The 15,338-nt window shown below is 32.7% G+C and overlaps 2 protein-coding genes across 5 annotated transcripts; one reads left to right on the plus strand and one right to left on the minus strand.

The window, feature by feature from the left end:
• The first annotated feature begins 1,080 nt into the window (after positions 1–1,080).
• Positions 1,081–6,983, plus strand: LOC113849045 (elongator complex protein 4). 2 transcript variants are annotated; one of them, XM_027478607.1, is made up of 8 exons: positions 1,081–1,347; positions 1,479–1,699; positions 1,785–1,827; positions 2,914–3,070; positions 4,104–4,182; positions 6,039–6,198; positions 6,283–6,374; positions 6,734–6,983. In XM_027478607.1, the coding sequence occupies exons 1-8, from the start codon at positions 1,218–1,220 to the stop codon at positions 6,899–6,901; spliced, it is 1,050 nt and encodes a 349-aa protein (XP_027334408.1). In that variant the 5' UTR covers positions 1,081–1,217; the 3' UTR covers positions 6,902–6,983. The 2 variants fall into 2 exon arrangements, with proteins under 2 accessions (XP_027334408.1, XP_027334407.1); XM_027478606.1 differs by having other exon boundaries at positions 1,086–1,347; positions 1,785–1,860.
• Positions 6,984–8,023: 1,040 nt separating this feature from the next.
• LOC113849044 (tryptophan--tRNA ligase, cytoplasmic) lies at positions 8,024–14,849 on the minus strand. Of its 3 annotated transcripts, none has more exons than XR_003502063.1 (11): positions 14,526–14,813; positions 14,333–14,452; positions 13,428–13,613; positions 12,502–12,619; positions 12,214–12,300; positions 11,632–11,724; positions 10,736–10,816; positions 9,992–10,063; positions 9,745–9,773; positions 9,545–9,655; positions 8,024–8,612 (listed from the first exon to the last, which is right to left on the minus strand). XR_003502063.1 is itself a non-coding variant. In XM_027478605.1 (11 exons), the coding sequence occupies exons 1-11, from the start codon at positions 14,747–14,749 to the stop codon at positions 8,562–8,564; spliced, it is 1,212 nt and encodes a 403-aa protein (XP_027334406.1). In that variant the 5' UTR covers positions 14,750–14,849; the 3' UTR covers positions 8,025–8,561. The 3 variants fall into 3 exon arrangements, 1 of the variants encoding a protein (XP_027334406.1); XR_003502062.1 differs by having other exon boundaries at positions 9,745–9,776; XM_027478605.1 differs by having other exon boundaries at positions 8,025–8,612; positions 9,745–9,813; positions 14,526–14,849.
• Positions 14,850–15,338: the final 489 nt, after the last annotated feature.

Here is a 15,338-nt window from a genome sequence, read left to right on the forward strand (position 1 = left end):
GATTCTTAAAAGTGTTTAATATATGTGTGTGTGTGTGTGAATGCAAATACATATGCATGCGTACACACATATGTATGTTTCTGAATTGAGAAGTTTAGATTGTCTAATGTTGGAAAAATCAAAATTTCTTTTGCTCGTAGCCCATATGTTTGATAACATGTCTGGACAAGCCTATACATGTTTTTTGAGTTTTATTCACAGTTTCCTCCTTTTTATACCACTTCTTTTATTCGTCACATTATTTCTTCAATTACTGTTTTCTTTTCTCTTAGTATTGTTTAGCTTGGACATCGTTGGATTTTAACTGATATGTAGTTGTTTTCTCACATTCCTGTCCCGTGATAAAAATATTGGATACTGGTATTGCTTCTGAATAGTGAGCCTTTAAGCTGTTTGTTATTAGTTTAAGAGGGCGTTTAGTCTTGCTATTTGATTCAGTCAGTGCATCTTTAATTTGTAACTTGATCTAATGTTATTATTGTGATATGAATATTAGTTGTGTTTTTTTGTCAATTGTATTATTTTATGGATTAAATTACATGTTACTGTAAATGATATTATTTAGCATTTTATTTTATTATGTACATGTTGAAATACTATAAAATACATAACTATTTATACTATATGTATAATAATTCTTTATTTTTATTATTTACATGAAGGAAATAATTTATTGCATAAAAAATGCAAAAGTCCTTTACACTTTCTTTTTTAAGCAATTTAAAAAATTAATAAGGTGTGTTTAATGCTCCATAACATCATCCCTTATGACACATTTTAACAAAACCTTTTATCCAGTCAGTGTTTTTTGAAAGCTATGATTACATTCTGTTAAATATGCATTATGAGTAAATAGGATTTTAAGCTATTTTAATATTTTTCGTACAAATTCTTTATTAAAAAATAATTCTAATAAAAAAAGGTTTTTAAACACAAAAAAAGGAGAAAATCCTTGTGATAATATCTAGGGTTTAAAAATGTGATTTCAAGAAATCTAATAAAAATCGTCATAGAAACACATTAATTCTGCTTGTTTCTGGTTAATGATTGGTTTGGTTTCCTTTGTTGCATTTTACACATCACCATTTTTATGATGTTTGCTGATCTTGTGATTGAAAATGTTTTCTTGAATCTTGACACAAGTTGCAGCCCCCATAAACATGTACTCTTTGCTTCCTTAGGTGTCAGGGTGGTTTATCATAAAGTGTTGATGTAGAATGGCTGCAACCAGGACTCGAGTTAGTAGCTTCTCTCGCAATCTGTCAAGTGTGACATCTCAGAATCCTGGGCTTAAGCATGGCCCTAATGGGACAATGTTCATCTCGTCTGGGATTCCCGATCTGGACAGTAATTATCTCTTTGACTTCCTTTAAATAGGCAATGTAGTAAATGAATGAGTTTACTAGTTTTATTTGTTTTGTCTGTATTGTTTTTTCATTAAAGATTCTTATGCTTGCTTCTTTTTTCCTTCTGAATAGAGATTTTGGGTGGTGGTTTTTCTCTGGGTAGCCTTGTCATGGTTATGGAAGATGCTGAAGCACCTCATCATATGCTTCTATTGAGAAATTTTATGTCTCAAGGACTAGTGCACAAACAACCACTCTTGTATGCTAGTGCGTCTAGAGACCCTAAAGGATTTCTTGGTACTTTACCTAGTCCAATGTCATCCAAAGAGGATAAATCTCGAGAGCTTAGCCATGTACTTTTGTTCATCCTTTGCACCTGTGATATGCATTAAATTTTTCTAATGGTAATATGATTGTTGATTATGCTTATAACTACAGGAAAAGGATCTTAGAATTGCTTGGCAGTACAAGAAGTATTTTGGTGAGTCTCAGCCAAATCTCAACACTAATAATGGTAAGTTTGTCTTTGTACTTCTCTCCACTGTTTGTTCAACTATCATTGTGTTGTTGTTACTTCATTTCTAGTGTTAATTTTTTTTCTTATGACAAGTGACCAATACATGCCTATCTTATATCACTATGGACCATTAAGTTTACTAGTATTTGCATTGTATTTATTTTAACCGTCATGAAAAATGAGTTTTCACTCAAAAGTTCTCAGGGGTTTAAGTAAAAGTGAGATGTTATAATTTTATGATATATAGGATACCATTTAAAGATAGTAGATTCATAGAATAGAAGTATTAATATGTAAATCTTGTTAGTATCAACTAAAATATAGGTGCTGAAATTGCAAATTTTGTAACAATATGTTGCAAATTATTTGTACATATCACATTCCATAAAGTTTACAAAAGCAAAAGGATAAACAATAGCTACAGCTTACAATACTAACAGTAACAATTAGTTTCCTCCTTTGTCAGTGTCCTCTCAGTTTGCAGTCATTGCAGACTTGCCATCCTCAAGCACTCTTAATTTTAATTTAGAAAAGTAATACTGCCCTTTTCTTTGTTTTAAAATTATTGTTTGAGCAGTAGGACTGATTATTGATTGGTCTTTGTATAAACTCAATCAGAAGTCCATCATTTATATCTTAAACACCCCTCCATGCTAGAGCCATTTGGGTTTAAAGGGTGGCAAGTTCATAGGGATGCAGGGATTGAGTTCCTAACCTTGTGGTCATGAGGCTCTATTACCTTGTTAATTACCCAATACTCCTAAGAGCTTAAGTTATCAGGTGAAAGCCCATGAATGGTTTTATATCTACTATGATAATAAGCCAAAAGCAACAAAAACAAGTCATTCAAATTTCAGATGCAGAAGTAATAGTGTAAAATCACAAGGTAAATGTGTGATTTGAATGCTTTATGGACTAAATTGAAATGCTTTTATGAATAGCACTTAGGTTTTGTAGGCATAGCACTGTAATATGTGATTTTAAATGTAGGGAGCTTCATACCAAATCATGTTGTGTAAATTGTATAGTTGAATCATACTTACATTGCAGGTGGTCAGCATGATTACTGCAATGATTTTGACTTGCGGAAGCCCCTGGACCGACATTTTTTTAGTGGCAATAATGTAGACTGTGTTAGCATCCAAGATTCTCCAAACCTTACTGCTCTTCAAGATCATTGTGCTGGATTTCTAGCTCAATTTTCAAGGTGCAATGGTCTATAGACTATTTTATAAATGTATTCTTTTTTGGATATATGAGATCATTGAGATGATTCCTAGGCCTTCACCTAATCGCTAAAGATTTAGGAGAACAGGTTCTAGACAGTATTCAACTGTTTATTCATTTTGTCATACTTGGTTGAGTCAAGTTTTTCTGGATAGAATAAAGTAAAATAAGATTTAATAGAATGAAGTTTGCTGTTTGGATTTGGACCATATGTGTATAATTGCTTTTTCTAAACAAAGTTCAACCATATGTTTGATAGATCTTTCTTTTGGCACATGCAATTTAAGATTTTATTTTTGAAGAAGGCTTCATTTGACCCATGTAGCCATCTCCACCTATTGGGAAATGCCTTTGATTGTTGTTGTTGTGTGCAATTTAGGATTTAGATCATTGAGCTCTATTTTTAGTACTTTTGTTTTGCCTCTGGTTGGCACTTCATTGTTATGTTTGATGGCCTTACACAGCTAGCTGTCTGGTAGTATTTGTTATTTTGATGGGCACCTGGTGAGCACAAACACAATATAGTTTTTATGCATCAGGATAGCAATCCCTATTTGCAAGCATTGCAAATGCATGCAATTGTCACAAATGATTTTCACAATATAGTGTTTATGCATCAGGATAGCAATCCCTATTTGCAAGCATTGCAAATGCATGCAACTGTCACAAATGATTTTCAAGAAACTTTTTATCGCTATACCAGAAACTCCTCCAATGTCATTCTTTTGAATGCTCAAGCGGAAAGGATAGTTAACATTGCATTATTGGAAATTTTGAACCTCATTTTTTTGCTGATTCTGCGCCCTTCTCTTGCATTAGATACATGGACACATGATCAAGATATTAAGTAATTAGAGATGGAGATTTTCTGCAAAGCCTTTCCTGATTCCCTCTGAATTTCTTGTTTTGCATCAATTAGGTTGGGATACAGATTGTTTTGGTGATTTTTTCTGAAAAACAGCTTTCATTCTACTTAGTTTTCTATTTGCTAACATTATGGATGACATCAACAGAAATGAAGGCAGCCTACCCTCTGCTGGTCGTATTGCGATTCAATCATTCTGTTCTCCACAATGCAAGTATTCAGATATGGTGAGTTAATATATCTTCCTTGTGTTTTTTTTTTTTTTTAATGATCATGAAGATAATATAAAAACATTCAATGGTTAGATTGGGTATTCTTGCGTTCTATGAAAAGTTATTAAGTGGTGGAAGTGTTCAAGTTTGACACCTATGTCAATGAATCATGACTCTCTCTCTCTCTCTCTCTATATATATATATATATATATATATTATGATTTCATATAATCTTTAGGATTATCTTATTGTTAATCCTTTTTTGTAATCCTGGGTTGGATCACAATTATTCATTCTATAAATATTTAAGGTTTAATTATGTTTTTGGTTCCTATAAAAGTAACACCCTCTGTGATAAGTCCATAGAAAGTTTTTTGTTAGGATTTAGCCTATGCTTTTTTTAAAATGTTAGAATTTAGTCCCTACAGTCAATCCCCTTCTATTAAATGATAAATTGGCTGACAGAGAACCAGTTTATTATGTTACGTCACTGCCATGTCATTTAAATGTTTTAATATTTTATTATTTAAAATTAAGACTTGCAAATGAATCTCTGAAGACATCTTAAATATTTGCAACTAAGTCCCTAGAACATTAATCCCAATTCCCTTCCTGGCCTTCTTCTCTTTCTCCCTCTGTTCCTTCTCAACGTCACTCCCTCACTCAACCATTTTGGATTGCATCAACCAACCCGGTGTAGTTCCAGTTCTTAATCATGTTGTATGGTCTGTGGTGAATTTCAACCTCAATGGTGTGCTTTAAAGTTGAACACAAGTATACCTGAACCATTATTGTAACACCCACAACATAAGAAAAACATATAAGGGGGCAAGGAAAGAAACAGCAAGTGAAATAAATCAATCATTTGCAGCCCCAAAATAAATATTTTGAACCAAACTCACATTACGGCCCAAGACGGAACATCCACCAATCAGATTTGCAATACCGAGAGCAACAATGCTCACTGCAAATACAAAGTCAAGAATAACATTAGTCTCTTGACCCCAAAAAAAGAAGAACAGAATAACATTAATTAACAAATTTATTAGCACTAGTTGAAGTCCATGATCCATCAGATATTTTTTACTTTCTGCAATTATTAAACTATTTGGATGCCTACCTTTTGTTGGGAAAGTTACCTTTTCCACCATTATTGAATTATTAGGATTGTTAATTCGGTTTTGCATCAATTTTTTACTGGCTATATATACTTTTAAGTATATATATATATATATAGCCAGTAAGAGACAGAAAATTATTTCAAGTAAAATGTAGAACTGGAGTTGGTGTTTTGCATTTTGACTCTGATGCTTGTGCTTGAATTGGTACTTTTGGAGGAGTTTTGAGCATGTTTTCCATGAGATTCTGTACTTGGGATATTTTGTGTATGCAAAACTCAGCTATAGGGCTAAGGAGCAACTAAAATGTGTTTACGTGGGAACTGAGAGGCATTGCTATGAAGAAGTAATAGAGGGAGAAGGAGACAGAGAAGGAGAAGAAGGCGCGTAAGAAGGGAATGGGGATTAGGGTTCTAGGAGAATTTTTTGTAAATATTTAAAATGTGTTCAAAGATTTGTTTGCAAATATTAATTTTAAATAATATAATATTAAAAAAATTTAAATAACATAACAGTGAAGTAACATGATGAACTAATTCTCTGTCAGCCAACTCATCACTTATCAGAAGAGAATTGATGGCAGTAATTAAATCCTAACATTTTAAAAAGATCAAGAACTGAATTTTAACAAAAAACTTTCAAAGGACTTATCACAAATGGTGCTACTTTTATAAGGACAAAAAATATAATTAAGCCAATATTTAATATTTTTATAATTTGAAATATGTTAACTTTTCACATCTTTATTGTAGGAGTGGCATATGCTTTCCTTTATTAAGTCCTTAAAAGGTATGGCAAGGTCTTCAAATGCTGTTGTTGTTGTTACCTTTCCACCTTCTCTTCTTTCTCCATCTTGTTCAAAAAGATTGCAACATATGGCAGACACCTTGCTTTCAGTCAGAGCCATTCCAGGTTTATAGTCAACTCAGATCTTAAATTTCACATTCTTATTTATGAATTACATCAAATTTCACTAATAGACTAAATTTGTTTCAGACGAGGACAAGGAACTCGCAAAACTCCTCACTGGTTACCAGGACATGATTGGACTTTTAAATGTACAAAAAATTGCACGGTTAAATACACAGGTTATATTCATACTTCGTTTTGAATTTTTGATTTATCTATTGACTTTATTATATTTTTTGTTTACTTCTGTTTTGCACTTGTAGTTCACAATGTGACATGCATACAACTATTTGCATCCATTTACCCCATTACATAACCTTTTTGGTATGCTAGTAAACTCTACCTGTCCTCCTTTTTCTGTCTCTAATGTATTCCTAATTCCTGAATTTATGGTGCTTGCTTGCACATACACAGCATGCTTAAACAACAGCTTTTAGTATTACATGCATTGTTGCCCCTTTTTATATTAATTTGTTTGTTAACTAATTTTGACGTATCTGATCTAGCTTATGTCCACTGTCTGATTTTCAACTTGCAGGTTCCTGTGATTCTGGACGCCACAACATTCTCAATAAAATTGCAAAAACGGAGGTTTTTGGTTTTAGAATGTCTAAATCAAGCGCCAATTGACGGTTCAAGTGGGAGTTCATATGGTACATCTGGTGGTTGTTCTGGGTCAAGTAAAGCCGGGCCACTTGATTTTTAGATTATACCTTATTTATAGCAGAAGATTTGTATCACCAAAAATACGCTAGCAATAGTGACTCAGGCTCAATGTTTTTTCTCAACGCATGATGTGGTCTTTTATTTTTACTCAGGATCTTTGATAATCAACTATTTTCACCATTGGTTCCTCTGCACGTACATATCTTGAACTATATCAGAAAAACACACTTCTCACCTGTACAATTTGAGCAATTTCCTACACACGATGATCAATGACTTCTGGTTCTAATTTTGTACATGCCCGTTAATATGATTCTGGTTTGATCTGGTGGTACCTATTATGTCCTAAATCTTAAACCTTAATTTTGTACATGCCCTTGTTTATATGATTTCGGTCTAATTATGATATAGTGATATCTATTGTGCTCGGTATGATCTTTTATAATAAACATTCATTAGTCTGTTTGTGTACAAATTAAAATTGAGTTTACTATCTTTTCAAAACACTGCAATGGAGTTTTCACAAAGCCAAAAATTTTATTTTTCGTAAACGAAGGTCTAGAATGGACACCTTTTTTCGGTTAACTTAAAATGAAGACACAAACATTTAGTTGATGCCTATGTAACCTGGTTTATTATCAACTACGGAGGTTTTAAGCTTCTACATGATTGACCTAACTCTTAAGTTAGCTTGCATATAAATAGATATTTTTTAATATATATTGACACTTGATACTCTTTTTAAATTGACTCGTAAATTATGATAGAAAAAGTATAAATTTTGTTAAATTACAAATTTGAGCATCAAGCATAAAATATAAAATCAATACTAGACGAACCAAACTCGTACACAAGTCAAGCCCAAATCTTTATCATGTTAAACAATGCTTAGCTCAGTTCACTGAACATAATAAATAAATCCTACATTCATCAATTGCACGGATTTGAGTTCCCATATCCTATAATTCACTAATCATTCCTCCCCCAAAAGATCTTGTAACATGGGCTACAAGTTTGCATTATTTTGGAAAACAAGTGATTGTTCAAGAGGCATCTTGTCAGCGAACCTTCATTAATCCTTCAACCTTAGTTACTAATACTATCATAACCGACCTTTACTATTTTTCAATCGCAAGAAAATTAACCGCAATTGCAAGCATTCAAACAATTATACCGCAATGTTGTGTAAATTGTACATGTTGAATTATAAATTAGTCCAACACCTGGTACGTAAAAAAGGGCCAGGGGAAGCCAAGAGGTTAATCAATTTATTGGGTTACTAGTGTACATTCCCACTTAATTGGCATATAGATATTTCTCACGAAAATTGCAATGCCATCCATCAAAATTTCAATTATTCAGTGGCACCTTCACTACTGTTAGCTGCAATCTAATTGACAAGGACATGTTAAATTACATAATCCATTCATCCTCCAGTCAACATACAAAGCCACCTTCGAGCTTGACTAATCCAAATCAACTTCATGGACCCAATCAAGACGAATCACAAGAACTCAGTTCCTTGCCACCTGATTGGTGGTAAACAAAGGTACAAATTTTGGTGATAGCATGACCATATAACAATTGAAGTGCAGAAAATTGACAGCAAACCCAATTTTCAAGTTGATAAATAAAATAAATCCAGCTATCCAGTGATCTCCACGCAATATTTGCGCAGGCAAAAAGCTTATACGATAACTTCAGTCAAACATGTGCGGAAGTGGTCTGACGGCCATAAATGCATCCACCATCTGAAAGAATTATGAAAAAAATGAGAATATGTTTAGCACCATATAAATGAATACAGACTTATAACCTGCCAATCTTATGGAGATGAAGTAGAAAAAAGAATAACCAAGCACATACTCAGCTTTTGCTATGATTTCATTAAGAGACCAAAATTTGTTAATAGAAGCAAACAATGAACCCCAAAAATTTGTGAAAAGTGTCAACTGAGGGATACTTTTTTTTTTTACCTTGACATTGTTTGTTCTTATTAGGAGGGTGACAGTTTTGGGACAATGGTAAGGTTGCTACCTTATGACATGGTGATTAGGGTTTCTAATCATGGAGGTAGGTGTATATTTATGGTATTGTCACATTCACACAATATTCCAGCTAGGTGGACAAATTGGAGAAGTCAAGAAAGAAATACTTCAGGCATAATTTATAATCACAATCTGCTTATTAAACTTTGTTGAAGTCCCATATTGACTGTAGATATCGCTAAATAAGAGCTTATAAAAGGTTAAGGCAATCCCCACCTTACAATCTAGCTTTTAGGGTTGAGTTAGGCTTAAAGCCCAAATTCAACAAACCTAAATGCAGAGAACTTGTTTTTCTTTTTTTTCATTTTCCATTATAAAAGAGCCAAACAGACTTAGGTCTTTGTAAATTCAGAAAATCAAAATGGATTCCTACTTACAAAAAAAAAGGTAGTATGTAGAATTAGTTTTCAATCTCCACCCTCCAGAGATTGTCCTCGGCATTCAACATGTATTTTCCCTAATACCACTCTAGAAATTGTCCTAGCACCTGGGGTAATCTTTGCTTTCAGTAATACTTAAATAATGTAATTAACAATTGGGATATCAATTCAGTAGCCCATTATTATTATTCCACAATTGCAGCATAGCTAACTATGCAAAAACATTTATTAGTGTTGGATCTGTAGGATGCATACCTCGTCAGTCACAGCAGCTCGAGCCCTTTGATGTCTCTCCACAATTTCAGTCAAAACTTCACTTAGGCGCTTCTTCACCTCACCAGTTAGCATGCGTCCAGCCCCATACTCCTACGAGAAAATTATAGAAGTTAGAGAAGTCAAACAAGTCTTTTTTATGCTAATTTTTAAAAAGTAAGAAAAAAGATAGAAAATCAGACCTTCTTGATGTGTTCAAGTTCATCATCATCTTCTAGGAAAAAAGAAAGGTATTTGATTGGTATATCTACCTGAATATTGTTAAAAAATAACAAGATCAAGCTATAAAAAGAGGCAGACTAAAGAGAACTGAAGTAAGCGAAAGGATTTAGGGGAGGGAGGAAAATAATAAATGAATATTGTAGCTCACATTTTGTTACATGCAAACTGCAAATTATTAATCATAACAAGCAGCAAGAATTTCATTACCTCAAGATTTGCCCCTAATTCCCTATGTTTCTCTATAGAATCTTGGCCACCAGAAAATGCATACTTGTTCACCTGCAGAAAGCCAAACATACAGTCAACAAACATTACGGGAGGCCTAAGGGATACAAGAGACATCAGTAGCTCAGAGTAACAGATAGAAACACAGAAGAGTGAAAAATACTAGGCCCAACTTGGTTTTAGAAAACATTTTGTTTTTATTTCTTATTGTTACAAATAATAACAAAAATGTCTCATTGTTTTTTATTTTGTTTCCTGTTTTTAAAAGATTTGTACATGAAACAATAAAAACAACAAAAATCTCATTTTCACTATTTCCTGTGCAAATATTTGAAAGTAAGAAACATAGTGAAAATAAGGAAACTATTTTGTAATTATTTGTAAGAGCACAAAATGAAAACAAAACAACATTATTCTCAAATCAAAAAGGGCTTCTCTGATCATCCAGTAATGTAGAGCAAGATTTACTCATAGATCAAGTTTGGTATTAAACTTCCATGCAAATATGAAAGCAAACCTTTTTATACCTTGCATATACACATTACACAGACATTACTGTAAATTAGTAGATTTAGGATGTCACCAAGATTCCTCAACATAACAATTAAAAAAAGAAGGTTCTACAGCAAATTTTTGTCACAATGAATAAAATAGATCCACAAGACTTAAATGTAAGCAGCAGAATAACACATAAAAGCTTTAAAGAGAGTAATTTCAGTAACAAACCTTGTTCTTTATATCTTTAGCAGAATCAGTCACATATATTGCAGAATTGGGGTCACTGGCTGACATTTTTCCTGCTTCCCCCTGCAAGCATTTACATTCTAAAGAAGCTGAGCAAACAAGCAAAAAATACATCTTCACAGGAAGAGATCTTTTTCAGAGAGAAAATTTCAAAGCCTACATCTGTATCCAAAATGAGATTCATGAAAATCTGTTGACTAGAAAACATGAGCCCTGTATGTATGGGTTTTTCTGCTATGATTTCTTTGTTTCCCTTTTACTGAATGCAATAGCAATCTTCCATATACTGCTTAACTTTTTATATATGTAACTTATATATTTCAACCACTATGGGACTTCTGCTATTTACCCACGACACTATCTGCTACATGACATTGCAGATTTTGGCTTTCCACGATTTTCCACAATCCACTATTACTGAATACTCCAATAGAATTCTCTTAAGTTCTCTGAATACTTTCTAACATTTTTTCTGACTTTCTCACACAATGTTGATTTATATAATGACAACAGAGCCTTTATGATCATGAGGTATAGAGTGCACCATGCACATTTCAAGCCCAATCCCCAAAGGGCTCTAGCTGTCTAGCGTGAGGGTGTAAGCCAGAAATATAATATATATGGGCTTGCTTTTGCTTCACCTAATAGCTTAGCTTTTTGTGATATAAAAATAAATAAATTTGACTCAATAATTTATTAGATCAGCAGCAACTAACTAAATATAATTCTAGCAGACATTACTCACATGCACGTAGCCAGGATAAGCATATAAGCAAGCAAACAAAATGGCCAAGACATACATCAACATGAAATATATTAGTTGCTTTTAATCAATTATGTAAAGTATCATTGTTTTGCAAGTTGCAACATGAGAATACCTGTAATGCAGGGAAGAATAATGATTCAATCAAGGCTGGCTTGTGGTACCCTAATCGAGGAGCAACATCTCTTGTCATTCTAAAGTAAGGATCCTGAACATATCATAAAGAAAAACTATTACTGAAGAATGGGTGAATTTTTAAAATGCACATGCATCATAGACCACACATAATATCAAGAATCCGAATGCAAACTACACATAGAAGATAATAGAACATGATGTTCAAATGCATTCAAGAAATGCCAATCATAGTTGTTAATTTCGGATAGTGGCAAATAACGGCTGGCCCTCAAAACGCTATGGCGTATAGCAGGATGACCGTTATTTAAAAATTTATATGCATATATATAATATGTTATGAACACAGAAGTTTAATATAAATGCTCAAGACATTCTCTAAATTACATAATCATCATTCCAAGTAATAGTGTAAAAGTGAAAAACACTATAGCATGGCTGTTATATTAAACAAAAAATGCTAAACTGAGCTTGAACAGCAAAGTGAACAACAAAAAAGATCTTGAACAGCAAAGCAAGAATGAAATCAGCTTGCATATAAAAGAATCAAAGACCAACATACCTGGTCAATTGCACAAGGAATTAAACAACGGAGATTCTTTTTTCCAGCAAATAGGTGAGGAAATGAAGTAGGAAATGATGGAACTGCCTGTGTAAACAAATGAAGCACATGCAGTCATGCAATCATTTTCAAGTAACAACTTCAAAATATGTATCATAAGTTCATAATTATGCATTATGCATTAGCAAACAAGAGACAGTGACTTCAGAAGCAAAAAATTAATAGCCCAAGCATATAAACCACCAAAAATGAAGGGCACATTCTATGTAGGGAAGAAATGGACCATACCTGCACAGGTGGAAAACTAACTTTTCCAATATGATCTTCCCCAGTGAAACCAAAAATGCCAACAGCCTGGTTATAAGTCACACGCTTTGCAACTTCTATCATGTTTGTGTAGAAAGAACTGAAAAGGAAAATTTTTCTCAAAAGGACAGCAGATTTGCTATTTTATTTTAAATAAAGAGTTCAGAATAAACAATATATGAAATTGGGAAATTTCTCAGACATTTTATTTCAGAAGAGACAATTAAACAAAAAAATTTCACTCAATATTTTTCCTAACTACGCTGTGGGTAATATAATCCCCAGAATAATTTACAGTCACCCATGACTTTTAAATATGGGACCTGAAAAAATTTAAAAGCACGTGCATTTAAGGTTGTTGGATTTGATATTTTAAGGGAAAGAATATCATCTAGTAAACAAATTCTGTAAGACATTCAGGATGATTTGAACACTCTTTTCTGATTGAAAAAAAAAAATCCCTGTAACCGAGACTCCATTAATTTTGTAAAATAAATGGATGTATTACAATAAAGACTACTGTCTGAGTTTCTGTACTTAACAACGGCAATTTTTGCAAAATGCAAACCATGCATAGGGTTCATAATTATCTTTTTTGCTTTTGTAGTCAACCAAGGGGAAAATGTTAATGTGAAATATCAATCAGATAGAAAGCACAAAACCATTTTCATTCACCATACCTATATTTAAGGTGCTTCAATAATGTAGAATTTCATTACATTATTGTAAGTTTCTAGTAAAATTCAATTCCTTACGGAAATAAAATTACTACTAATGTATAATTACACATTCTTATAATTTCCTGAAACTTTAACCAAATCTAATATTTTACAAATCTCCAGATATAATAGGAAAGCATACTTGAAATATACATTATCTGGGCAAATCTGCATTTATAATTCACTCACCCACCAACATAATTGAAATCAGCAAAGATGAATGTCTTTGAAATGTCAAAACCACAAGCAATGATGTCCTTTGCATTCTCTCTTGCAAGTCTCCGGCAGTCCTCTATAGTAAGATTTTTCCAGAAGAACTTCTCATCATCAGTGAGCTGTATTACCAGAGGAACTTTAAATGTGTCTTGCAAATACCTACAAGCCATTCTCCACTATGTCAACAAGAATCCCCAACAATCACAAACTCAGCTTCATTTTCAAGCTTTCCCTAAATTCAAGTATCTAATTTGATCCGCTCTCACTGTAAAACTCTCTTAAGCATATCATTTATGAAAATTTCTACATCATTAAAAAGAGCTAACTATAACAACAAAAATTATAATCTGTGCACTTCTGGAGCAAGAGATCAATCTTAGTACTATTCAATGCATACCACATCAGCTCTTGCCCACATAGTTAAGTTGAGGCAATACAGACTGAATGGTGATTTCTATTGTTCAGAATGCCTCATGACATAAGAATTGACATTCTATTATAAAAAACTCGAAATTCATTAAATAACATACAAACTTCCATCAAATTAAAATTTAAAAAAATGCAATGGAATACTTATACAGTGCATTTTAGGAATCCCTTATTTCCAGAAAAATCTATTATTTCTTTAAAATAAGATGAAACCAAACAAACGCATACAAATCGGTCTTAGAAACAAGTCAACAGAGTAAACCAATTTGAACAAACAGTAATTCCTGGAGACAAAAGCAACACACATAACATCTTTCACGGGCCAAATTGTGAATCCCCTCTTTAAAATTAATCAAAACGCACTCCTAAACTCATAATAATTGGAAAAATAACATTATTAATAGATTTACAAATTGTCATCAATTTGTTTTACGAAAACGCAAACTAACTTGGTGAACATGAAGGGAATCAAATGGCCCAAATGCAAGGATTCAGAGGAAGGACCACGTCCAGTATACAAGTAAAACTTATCGCCCTTCTCGTACGCGTCCAGAAGCTCCCCGAAATCACTGCGACATAAAAACGACATGGTCAAATCGCCGTTGAAGTGAAACGACAGTGCAGAAAGGGGGAGAGACAAACCGGTGAGCGAAGAAAACGCCGCGTCGTAGGAAGGCATGAGGGGGGCGAGAAGTGATTCGGTGGAGGCGGTTAAGGAGGGCATCGTCGAGTCTCTGGCAACCGAAACGGTCGATGAGTTTGTCGTAATCGATTTTGGCTCCGTCTTTGACCTTAACCTCCCATGGAGTCACCACTTGTTCCGATTCCTCCTCCTGCTTCTTCTCTGTCTCTGTTGATGTTGTCATTTTCTCTTCGATTTGCTACAGTGAGTGGAACTCAAGGTAGCGTAGGGTTTCAGACTTGGAACTGCTAAACATGTAGTTAATCCTTTTTAAGCTGTTTCTTGTCCTCCCTGTTTCCTGCTATTACTTTTATAAAATTATTTTTAGTCATTAATGAAAAATTATTAAAATTATATAAAAAAAAACTTTCAATATTCGTAAACGCATATATTTTTTAATAATATTTTAAAGACTAATTTTTTTAATAAATTACTAATCTCGTTGTGTGTCAATACAAAATTAATAAATAATTGTTAAAATTACATTTTTATTTTTAATTTAATAATTTTTAATCATATTTCTATAACTTAATTTTTTAACCTATATAATATTATATATAATAAAATTTTGCAACATTTAATAGCATTAATATATTTAATTATATCAAAATTTTTAATTTTTAATAAAATTTTATTATATATACTTTTTTTTATCTTATGCAGTATTATATATTTTAAAAAATTATTTATAATTGTTAATAAATTTAATTAATAATATATATATATATATATATATATTAAATATTGTTATTAATACTCTAATTTTTAATTGA

This window comes from Abrus precatorius, unplaced genomic scaffold, assembly GCF_003935025.1.
Source record: "Abrus precatorius isolate BTA unplaced genomic scaffold, Abrus_2018 Scaffold9, whole genome shotgun sequence".
NCBI lineage: Eukaryota > Viridiplantae > Streptophyta > Magnoliopsida > Fabales > Fabaceae > Abrus > Abrus precatorius.

What these genes read in the sequence shown, in the direction of transcription:
- LOC113849044 (XM_027478605.1), bottom strand. Translation starts at nt 14,749, where the DNA reads ATGACAACATCAACAGAGACAGAGAAGAAGCAGGAGGAGGAATCGGAA. An exon ending in TATTCTTCCCTGCATTACAG is followed by an intron (nt 10,817 to 11,631) that starts GTATTCTCATGT and finishes AAATGCTTGCAG; the next exon opens with GGGGAAGCAGGAAAAATGTC. An exon ending in AACTTGAACACATCAAGAAG is followed by an intron (nt 9,656 to 9,744) that starts GTCTGATTTTCT and finishes ATTTTCTCGTAG; the next exon opens with GAGTATGGGGCTGGACGCAT.
- LOC113849045 (XM_027478606.1), top strand. Translation starts at nt 1,218, where the DNA reads ATGGCTGCAACCAGGACTCGAGTTAGTAGCTTCTCTCGCAATCTGTCA. An exon ending in TGGGATTCCCGATCTGGACA is followed by an intron (nt 1,348 to 1,478) that starts GTAATTATCTCT and finishes CCTTCTGAATAG; the next exon opens with AGATTTTGGGTGGTGGTTTT. An exon ending in TTCAGTCAGAGCCATTCCAG is followed by an intron (nt 6,199 to 6,282) that starts GTTTATAGTCAA and finishes AATTTGTTTCAG; the next exon opens with ACGAGGACAAGGAACTCGCA.